The sequence below is a fragment of the Biomphalaria glabrata genome, chromosome 17 (genome assembly GCF_947242115.1).
Source record: "Biomphalaria glabrata chromosome 17, xgBioGlab47.1, whole genome shotgun sequence".
Taxonomy (NCBI): Eukaryota; Metazoa; Mollusca; class Gastropoda; family Planorbidae; genus Biomphalaria; species Biomphalaria glabrata.
In genome coordinates this window covers 4,333,705-4,344,972 of record NC_074727.1, presented here as the reverse complement: position 1 = coordinate 4,344,972, position 11,268 = coordinate 4,333,705, and the positions used below count along the sequence as shown (strand labels likewise).

At 37.7% G+C, this 11,268-nt stretch overlaps 1 protein-coding gene across 1 annotated transcript in view; it reads right to left on the bottom strand.

The window, feature by feature from the left end:
* Positions 1 to 621: 621 nt before the first annotated feature.
* The window catches only part of LOC106073822 (uncharacterized), a 34,409-nt gene continuing 23,762 nt past the window's right edge, over positions 622 to 11,268 (bottom strand). Inside the window, exons 3-4 of the mRNA XM_056016033.1 lie at positions 6,276 to 6,478; positions 622 to 4,877 (exon numbers count right to left, since the gene is read on the bottom strand). Of these exons, the coding sequence (XP_055872008.1) occupies positions 2,808 to 4,877; positions 6,276 to 6,478 (2,273 nt within the window). The 3' untranslated portion in view covers positions 622 to 2,807. The remainder of the gene's footprint in view (positions 4,878 to 6,275; positions 6,479 to 11,268) is intronic.

Genomic DNA, 11,268 nt, shown 5'->3' with positions numbered 1-11,268 from the left:
ACCACTAAAATATGTACGTCACAGCGCGGAGGCTGAGCGGTAAAGCCCTCGGCTTCCAAACCGGGAGTCTCGAATCCTGGTGAAGACTAGAAATTAAAAATTTCGGGATCCTTGGGTGCTTCTGAGTCCATCCAGCAACATTAAAATAAAGGCGGCTTGTCGTTGCGCTGGCCACATGACAGCCACGTTAACCGTGGGCTGCAGAAACAGATGAACCCAACATCATCTGTCCGAAAGATCGCCAGCACCTTAACTCTTTCTCTCCGAATTGACGTTACCCCCCGGTGATTTGACCTCATTAAATCAAATTAATATATAATTTTATAAACTTTATTTCGTGTTATATAAAATGGGCATGCACTCCCCCTTTACTTCTATACCGAATAAAACATTTTCTGATAACAAGCGACAAAGTTATTGAAGCATAAGCATAACAGGAGTAGTGAAATAGTAATGAGCAAAATGAACAATTCCGTCAAAAACGTGGAACAATAATTACGGAGAGAAAGAGTTAAAGGAGAACTATTAATTCGTTGGCAATAAATAATCCTCGTCTAGGCTTATATCAAATCCCTTAGATATATTTGAAAAAAAAAGAGAAAAAAAAATCAACACAAGGGGTTTAAAAGGATTGATCATGATTTAATAAACAACAAAATCGAGACTGTGAACGTGTCGAGGTAAACAAATAGATGACGTACAATAATAATACAATAATAATACTTAGATCACGTGAGTATTGTCTGATTTCAACGCTTGAATTGTTTGCATAACAACCAAAAGTATCGCAGAGCAGTAAAAATGGAATTGTGAATTAGTACCTCGAGGTGGGTGAAATTCATGTAAGTATTTGTTCTTGGTGATATCTAAGAAAACAAGCTAGAGCTGTGGTAGGTTTGTACGTTCCTATAAAATTTCAGTTGAAATAACAGTTAGGGCCATAACAATGGTGTCAGAAGTCAAAAGTTTATACATGGATCTAAATGAACGCACACAATGACATTAAAACTAATTACGTAATAACTAAGTCATTAATATAGATTTAAATTACTAATTAGTACACGTATAGCCTACGAGCTTTCAATACATACGTTTTCATTAACAAAAAAAAAATATTTAAAAAATTGCTTCCATCTCTCTCTTTTTATTGCTCACTTGCTTACAATGATGCTACAAATATTTTAACACGAAAATCGGAAATAAAAAGAATTTTTTTCAAGTGAAGTTATAAGTTATTTATAGACCATAGATTGCTCATTACGAATCCAGAATCAATGCAAGCCATTAAGTCAAAGTTTGATCGTTTGAACCAAAAGTATTCATCGGGTCCCCCTCAACCGAAAAAAAAAAATTAAAAGGAAAAAGTAATTACATATAATATTACTAAAATCGAAACATGGCAATGGCATTAAGATAACATCTCCTTACACAAGTAGTTCTCGTGTTATTTTGATAACAATATTAATAAATACAATAGTCATGCAATAATTTTGATTGTTAAATGTATTTTTTGATTATCAACAACAAAGCTTCTGAACAATGTCATAGAAACACTTTAGCACAGCGAAACATAAAAAGCACAAATAGAGACACCTCAAGACAAGAATAGAAACGTCTGAACACACTGATGGATACAGAATAGAGAGACCTGAACACGAGTATAGACACATCTAAACACAATAGAGATACCTGGACACGAGTATAGAAACATCTAAACACAAAGATAGAAACAACTGAACACAATGATTGAAACACCTGACCGCAACGATAGAAACATCTGGACACAAGGATAGAAAAAAACAACATATGCTTAAAATAGAAACACCTAAATACAGAAAGAAACTCCTAAACACAAATATAGAAACACTTGAATACAAGGATAGAAATATCGAATTACATAACACGGATCGTCGCCTAAGCTTAGACAGTGTGATAGTGTCTAGTTAAGTCTTCATAATAAAACAAGCGTGGGAGTGTTAAACATCCTGGTGTAAAGAATGAAACATCAAGAATAGGAGATATTTGACCTAGGTCACTAGTAAACACACACGTACAAGCTCAAGAATCTCACACACAAGCAAACACACACACACACACATAAAAAACAGCTAAGCTTCTTCATAACACGCTCGTTAAGATGAGTTTTAGATTCTCAATGCCGACGATTGCGCCCATGTTCCACACACCGGACAAGAGCTTCAGCTTGCCGTTAACGAATTTGCTGAGGCTTTGACCTTTCCAGGGGCCCTTTGCATTTGGACATTCGACTTTATGACATGAGATAATGGCGTAATAGTTAATGTAAAAAATAAATTTCGGACACTCATTTGGGGCCCCCCTCAAATTGGGTGCACATGGGGATTTTCACCTTTGGACCATCCTCCCCTACGCTGGCTACGCCACTGACCTACCATTATTGAGAGAAATAATCGCTGATCTTTTTCTTCACATATGTAAGACCACTTAGATACCGTACTGAAAAGATATTTGACGATTCGGTTAACTGACGTCCGGATAAACGACGTTCTACTGTCCTACACTTTTAATTCAACTGTCATAAGTTTGCTGGTAACTCTCCTGACTTCCAACTCACTAGAAACTGTATAACCAGGTGTTTATTATGTGTAATTTAGTAATTCAAAATGATTTTTCCTTCAGGGAGTGAGAAACTATATTGAAGGCATTATTCAATAATTGTGTTTCAGCAGTATTAAATAACAAGACCTCGTATTTAACTGACAAAAATGAATGACTAAATCAATAACGTTGATAAATAATCTAGCTCTAGATATACATATGTAATCTCATCATTTCAAGGCCAGGTAGGCCCCACTCATCAGCAAGTTTGCGACTCGAACTCTTGCTCCCTGGAGACACTCTTCTCTTGCGTATCTCTCCACGCAACTTTTCAGCATTTGATTCATTCGCCTCTCCTCCCCCATCCTGTACAAACAAAAAGCCATGGAGGCGACAATTTCCACTTTTGATTTCGTCACGTTAAGAGCAGACGTGAACCTCCTCAATGCCGCGCTGTAGCTTCCCATCTGCTTGAGAATCTCTGCTTCTAGCTCCATGAGCGTGGCATTGTGTCCCCCGTCTGGAATTTTAGAACTGCTCTCGGCCATGCCAGCTTCTAGGTCAGACGCGTATTTTCTTCTCCAGACGGACATGGTTTTGCGCGCGAAGACTTTTTCGAACGCTGGGTAAAAGAACTCTTTGTTAGATGCGACTATGGCGTAGTTGTAGTGTTTGGATTCGATTATTTTTTTCTTGAGATATTCCGTATTCGTCTCGTGAATCAAGTCAGCGACGTTGTTTAGCGTATAGTAGCCAACGCTGCAATTTTGGTTGAAAAAGCAGGATCGATTCTCTTGAACCAAGTTTACATAATCGAACTCGATATGTACTCGACTGAAGCGAAACATTAGGGGAACCTTCTGGTGCAGCAAGGAGAAGCTGCCGGCTTCGAGGATATTTTTCTCCATGAAGAGCCCCGTGACGTCACGTTGCTGGGAGACGAAAAGGAGACACTCGTTAGTGTTGTGATCCCTGTCGCCATCTTTGAAAGGCCACTCCTCGCTGGAGCTCTTCCCCGCACACTGGAAGCGGTCCCACTCCACCGACGCGAACAAAGCCAAGAGGATCAGTAGAGCTGTTCTTCTCGTGCAGATAGCCGCGATCAATCTCGTGCTCAAAATGGCATTGATGACGCAAGCAGCGGCGATGAGCGACAGCGCAATAACATCGTGCACAAACCTCTTTTCCTTGTGACTTGCGTATGAATACACTGTAAGTAGTACTCCAGCGCAGACACACAAGCGATGAAACTCGTGCAAATGCTTTAGGCGAGAGATGCGAGACTTCAAATGAATAAATGCTTTACCAAAGATATGAGAATCGTCCAAGCAAATGTAGTCAAGTGCAAGATAAAATATTGGAAGGAGGATATCAACAATAATTATTAAACACAATAAGATAACAGTCGCTGTTAAAATGAAGGGGTCTCTTAAGTAAAATAGGTAATCTGATTCACCAAAAAGGTGCCCGGATTTACCGGATATGACGTTGAAGCTGACCCAGTTTAAAGGGCTCAACGTAAGACTTCCATAAAAATAGCAGTCATCTGTAACGGCTACGACAAGTCCGACAACTCCGCCAATGGCCAGACAGATGCAAAATTTATTTTTAATTAGAGTTATCGAACTTTTCCGAACAAGATACGAACAACACAGGACACTGACTAGTAGAGCTGTATCGGGTCGGATGTAGATGGACAGGCAAAGGACCATGCCAGACCCAAAATAAGTCAAAGGAGTGTAATTGTCAAATTGGGCATTTTCACTGCAAGAAATATCTCTTTCGCTGAGAGCTGTTACTTCCTTTGACTGGCTTTCCTTGGCTACATTATTGTTGAATGAAGGCCTCGTTCCGTTCTCCCACACGTCAGTTTCAGAAGATGGAGAGTCTCCAGTTTCAGACTTGTGAAATCCCCCGTTGTGTGAAATGTTACTTTTTGACAATTTTGAAGAGACATTCTCGTCTGAACCGCCATTGCTATCGGGAAATCCCGTTTGTCTCATTGCCATGGAAGAGTGCACCTTGTGATGTGAACTGTCGTTTCTCCTTGGTGATGTATCAGAGCCCGTACTGTGGTCAGAGTTCAGAGCCCTGACAACTGCGGCCAATGACCAGAAGAGAAATGGAGACACAAAGCTGTTGACCAGAGTGTGGGTGCCGAAGACATTTAGGTGAGCGGACAGTGCGCAGAGAGCCGCGGCAATATTTCCAATGTCTCTTGATCTGGTGACAGCCATTGTAAATTTGGAGACGGCCACCGGAAGTAGCGAAGTGATGATCACGTGACTGATCCTCCACGTCTGGAAAAAAAAAAAGAACGTTGACAATTTAAAAAAACAATAACAAAGAATAAGTAAATCGCAATGAAATAAAATGGATCAGACATGAAATATGAAGTGAATGTAGAGAGCTGAGCTGAGCTTCCATAGATTTAAGCTCGTAGTAGACGTGTCTTCGCAGTGTGTACAAGTCTTAGGTCAAGGTTTTGTATAAAGTGAGTGGGTTTTATGTACCTGCTCCAGGAGGTTGAATCAAAAGACACGGTTCGTGAAGTGTAAAATGATTAGGAAGGGGGGGGGGGGTTATAAAATGTGTGCTGGTGATGATAGAGAGAAAGCCTTTGTTTTAGAGGAGAGGTTTCAGTTGTCTGAATGATATGTCTGACCTTTTTTTTTCTCGATGACTGATTTTATGTTACATTTTCTACATGTGATGAGTTACTTTGGTTAAAATACAACATACTAGTCGACCCACGGCGTCGCATACGCCGCTATTTTGCAGGGCCGGCCTTAGGCCCTTGCAACCTATGCGACGGCAGTGGGCCCCACAATGTCATAAGACCCGCGCTAATTCTAGGTGTAAATTATTAAATTAAACCTTTTTATAACTTATAACAGATTTTCCGCGGCCTTCTGATTTACCAGGAGCAAAATATACGAAAAAGTTCTGGAAATCTCCGGATATTATAATAAACTTTTGGAAACTCATAAAAATCTCCTAATATATATTTAAAATTGTCATTCTAAAAAAACGCCAATCCTACGCCCGAAAAAAAAAAAAGGCATTATACAATACCAGCAATTGTGGAATCTTCTCTTCTCCTATCTTCTTGAAGAAAGATTTAAACATTTGGTAATTCTTGCTACTGAGCATGATCTATGTAGGAAACAGAATTTTTATAATATACTGTATGACTTCGCTTCGAATAGGGCCCCACATTGGTTAAGTCCGGCCCTGCTATATAGTGACGGGCGAATACTACTTGTTATCCCTCCCCCCTCTTTTTTTTTTTTTTGCCGCTAAAGTTATGTGGAGATTACTCTAACTCGACTTGCAGAAATAAAAGAGTGATCTTTCCATGACTTCTTGGTGGTGTCAGGAATTGTTGAGCCATGAAGAGAATGATGTGCAGAGATTATCTACATTCACGATGTCATTATTTTGTCGATGATATGTGAACGTGCTGTGAGTGAGAACATGGTACCTCAAGTATCTTATGCTTGAATTCAGTCGGCAAGTTGCTGAACAGCAAATAGGCAGCGATCAAACCCCTAAACCCGCACGCACAACCATATATATATAATATATAATGCGAGTCATAAACATCAATTTAAGTATTTTACATTTAAGGTTCATCAACGTGACACTGTAAAAAAAACACCACACAATCAGATACGTTAAAGCTCTCACGCACATACCAGATATGGATTCATTTTTTGTAGTCCCAGGATCCAGCCAAGGGCGGAGACCAGGATGTAGAACTGGGGCAGCATGGGAGACCTCATCGCAAACATGCCCAGCTCCTGTTCAACCAGCTGATAGTGGGAGAGATTGTCTCCCTTTGCAGGGCTCATGAACTCGTAAGGTCTCAATCCATAGCCGTAAATCTGGGAATGAGCAACTATTAGGAGAAAGAGAGAAAAAAAAAAGGTTAAAGCTAAAAGATTGACCAAGTTTTAAATACAAAAATATACCTTGTGAAATATCAAAACATTATCTTACAATGCATTACAATATTTCTATCAGAAGTTTTTTAAAAGGTTGCATCAACTCTGTCTGGTAAAAAGTTTGTACATGCTTTTTCTCCCACACCCATTCTCGGGGTATCTCATTCTTATAGATGCTTTGAACACAAAGTGTGGCCGTCGTCCATTATTGTGTGTGAACTTCTAGATTGTTTATGTATTTGTCTAAACACTAAAGTCGATTATGAAATTATTGTTGGTGCACATCTGTTTGCATTTTACTGAATTAGAAGGAAATAAGACGGATGTAGAAAAACTATTGTGTGTATTATGGTCTTGGTTTCACCTGCAACATTTAGAGTTCCTGTTATCTACCTCAATAAAAGAATGAAAATTTCATAAATATTTTACATTCACCACAGTTAGGCATAGGCACAATCACAAGCCCATCGTTCTTCATTTCTTTTACGTTGGCCTTTGACTAGAACTTCTTTTAATGACAAGCCCGTAGTTCTTTTATGTTGTCTTCCAATTGTTTTCTCTGTCTGCCTCTATTTTTTATTTCAGGTACTGTTCCCTGTATGAAAGCCTTTGCGAGCTCTTAGGACTTTGTGATATGGCTATACAGTTTAAGTTTCCTTTTTTTTTTTTAAACAGTTTTCAGCTGCCATCATATGGCCCAGTTTAAATTATTTCAAATGTCCTCATTTATAGTGCAGTCTCTGTAGCTGATACGTAGGAAACCTTCTATAACATAAAGGCGAATTCCTGAATTCGTAATTCCTGAATTCGTAGGCTTTTGAGTATCACAATAAATGTCAATTATGTTTTGGTCCTTTTTTTAAGGTTGATTCTTAATTTTTTTTTATCAACTTTTTGTGTTTGTCGCTCAACGTCATAATTTATCAACAGTATCTGGCAACGGAAATGATAAAGGTCAAGGTCAGTTCATGCTGTATATCTGTCTTCTGCGGGAAGTGGGGAGGAAGTTTGTTTCACACAATGAAGAACACCTGCAAAGATTGAAAAGCAAAACTTTGGCTTTATATAATGGCAGCCGCAAGGGACTCAACTGTTTCCTGATAAGGGGACAGCCCTATATTAACTGCTCCTTACCTGCTGGGATACAGTAGCTTTGATGAAATCCTGAGATAAAACGTTTTGTTGAAATTGGGATTTAATTTTCTATTAGGGGATACGACTGGGCCTTGTAGCGTTTGATTTAAAATGTAATATGCCTTTGGAAGTTTCTAGAATGTTGAGACCACAAAGAAATATTTGAATAGTTTACATTGTGATACACTTTTCTTTTTAATAAAATCGATTTCATCCGTTTAGCCCAAGGGTCCTCAACCTGTGGGTCGCGACCCCCTTGAGGGTCGATTGACGATTTGCCGGGGGTCGCCAGAGACCATCGAAAAATAAATGGATAGTTTTGTCTATTCTTCTATTGCTGTGTGTCTGAGCGGGGGGGGGGGGGGGGGATCGCGGCACAGTGTGGGATTGTAAAGAGGGGTCGCCGAGCTTAAAAGGTTGAGAACCGCTGGCTTAGCCAGTCATTTAAAATAAAAAAAGGGGGAGGAGGGGAGTAAGTAACAAGATAGCTAATCAAGAAAGGCTCTTGTGGGCCATTTAAGGTTAAGTCCAGTTAGTAACGCAAAATGAGCCTGGGTGTAGATCAATTAGCTAGTCCATAATGATTCTAGTTAGCCTATTGAGACTAAGTCCATTTAGTTAGTGGCAAGTCAAGTTAGCGTTTCAAGAATTAGTCCAGTTGGCAATTTTGTCACTTAAAAGAAATAAGAAATAGATTGCATGATATATTTTAAGGTTAATATGTCTCTGTTGAGTAACAGTATGTCAGCTAATTGAATAGATAAGTATTATCCATTCTACGAAGTACTGAGGAGTTCCCGACAAACAAACTAACAATCGTAGCTTTGGCCATTCCATCCTAAAACCAAACTGCAAGCTCACATTCAGCCGCTTAATTTGAAACTACACTATTTATTTGCGTCTTGAAAACATAATTCCCTTCTTACAAGATTTTCCTACCAAAATAAAGTCAACTTTTAAAGTTTAAAAAAAAAAAAACGGTCAAAATTTTTTGAACAAGACGAATTTATGGGAAAAAAAGTAAAGTTCCCCCTTTCAGACATTGTGGTCTATAGGTCAGATGATGTAAAGGTCATCTGTTTCTGTGGCCTACGATTAACAAGGGTGTCATGTTACCAGCACAACGACCTTAGTCCATAATCCACAGTCCACAATCCACAATCCACGGTCTACAATCCTCAGTCTTTAGTACTGTAGTAAATCTATGGCATGCAACTCAACGCAGTTTTACAGTAAATAAATATTTGTTTGTTAAATGCTTTTCATGTTTCGGATGTTCCTTCATAGTTGAAGATAACTTACTTCCCAGTCCAAGCCTCCCGCAGGACGACGAGGGATGGGAGCGGGCAGGGTTTGAACCCGGGACCATTGATAAGTCCGAACGACAGTCCAGCGCGAAAACCGCACGATCGGGCAGCCATTCAAGTGTGTGTTTATTTACTAGGACAATTTGACAAATACATAACAGCCTTCTACATTCAAGGAGTCTTGTTCCTGATTATAGGCCAATAATAGAATATGCATCCTCTGTTTGGGATCCCTCAACTCAAGAAAACATTAAGAAACTGGAACAGACACAAAATAGAACTGTGAGATTCATAACAAACGAATATTCACATTTGACTAGAGTAAAATTTTAGTAAATCACTAAATTTAGAAAGCCTTCAGGACAAAAGACTCAAAAGTAAAGTAACAATTACACATAAAACACTGAACCATAATCTTAAAATTGAATCAAATACAAAAACAAAATTTAATAAAATACTCAGAAAGACACAAAGATAAAGGCACATTCCCTCATCCCATATGCTAGGACACATTTTTACAAATACTCCTTCTTCCCTAGTGCTATTAGAGCATGGAATGGGTTGCCTGAGCTAGCCAGGAAAACCAGTGACTTGGCAGAATTTAAGTCATTGGTTAATATGCATGACTGAATGCATGACGCGTAGGACGTAATCATCTTCTTTTTAGAAGTAACGTCTATATTATATAAGATAAGATAAGATTATACCAATCCTTTCCCCAAGAACTTAATATATATATATATTTTAACTACAATTTCAGCCATATGTATAAATGTAAATGATGTATATAGCAATTAAAGAGAGAAAGAAAGAGAGAGAGAGAGAGAGAGAGAGAGAGAAGAAAGAGAACGTTTAACTTGAAAGATAACGAGTGAAGGAGAGAAAGTCGGAGCTAGAAGATAATGATTGAGAGAAAAAATAATAGAGAAAGAGGAAAAGAGTGAAAAAAAAGAGTATTATAGAAAAAGAGAGAAAGAGTGTGCGAGAAAGAAAGATGGAGAGACCGTGGCAGAGAAAAAGACCTTCATTAACAACGCTAACTATATTACTTGTGATATTATCTTATTAAATAATATGTTCACCCAGTGAAAAACTATCTTATTTTTTTTTCTGTTTAGATTTCCCCAGAAAAAAAAATATTGTCTCAGCTGATGCTTTTCTGTGTCAAATATCAACTTTTAGCAGTGGCAAAATGATAGGCAATGTAAAACGCGAGTTGATAGGCAATGTAAAACACATGATGATAGGTAATGTAAAACACAGAATTAGGCAATGTAAAACACATGATGATAGGTCATGTACAACACAAAATGAAGTAATGTAAAACACATGATAGGTCATGTAAAACACATGTTAGGTCATGTAAAACACAAAATTAGGTAATGTAAAAAAACATGATGATAGGCAATGTAAAACACAAAATGAGGTAATGTAAAACACATGATAGGTCATTATAAAAAAAAACATGTTAGGTCATGTAAAACACAAAATTAGGTAATGTAAAACACATGATGATAGGCAATGTAAAACACATGATGATAGGCAATGTAAAACACATGATGATAGATCATGTAAAACACAAAATTAGGTAATGTAAAACACATGATGATAGGCAATGTAAAACACATGATGATAGGCAATGTAAAACACATGATGATAGGCAATGTAAAACACAAAATGAGGTAATGTAAAACACATGATGATAGGCAATGCAAAACACAAAATTAAGTAATGTAAAAAAACATGATGATAGGCAATGTAGAACACAAAATGAGGTAATGTTAAACATATGATAGGTAATGTAAAACACATGATGACAGGCAATGTACAACACAAAATTAGGTAATGTAAAACACATGATGATAGGTCATGTAAAACAATAAAATTAGGTAATGTAAAACACATGATGATAGGCAATGTAAAACACATGATGATAGGCAATGTAAAACACAAAATTAGGCAAAATAAAACACATGATGATAGTTCACGTACAACACAAAATAAGGTAATGTAAAACACGTGATGATAGGTCATGTACAACACAAAATAAGGTAATGTAAAACACATGATGATAGGTCATGTACAACACAAAATAAGGTAATGTAAAACACATGATGATAGGTCATGTACAACACAAAATAAGGTAATGTAAAACACATGATAATAGGTCATGTACAACACAAAATAAGGTAATGTAAAATATCATGTGTTTTACATTACCTAACTTTGGGTTGTACATTACCTATTGTAATAAGGCTTACTAATTTATCTTGTATTATCTTACATATCTAACTTATAATATA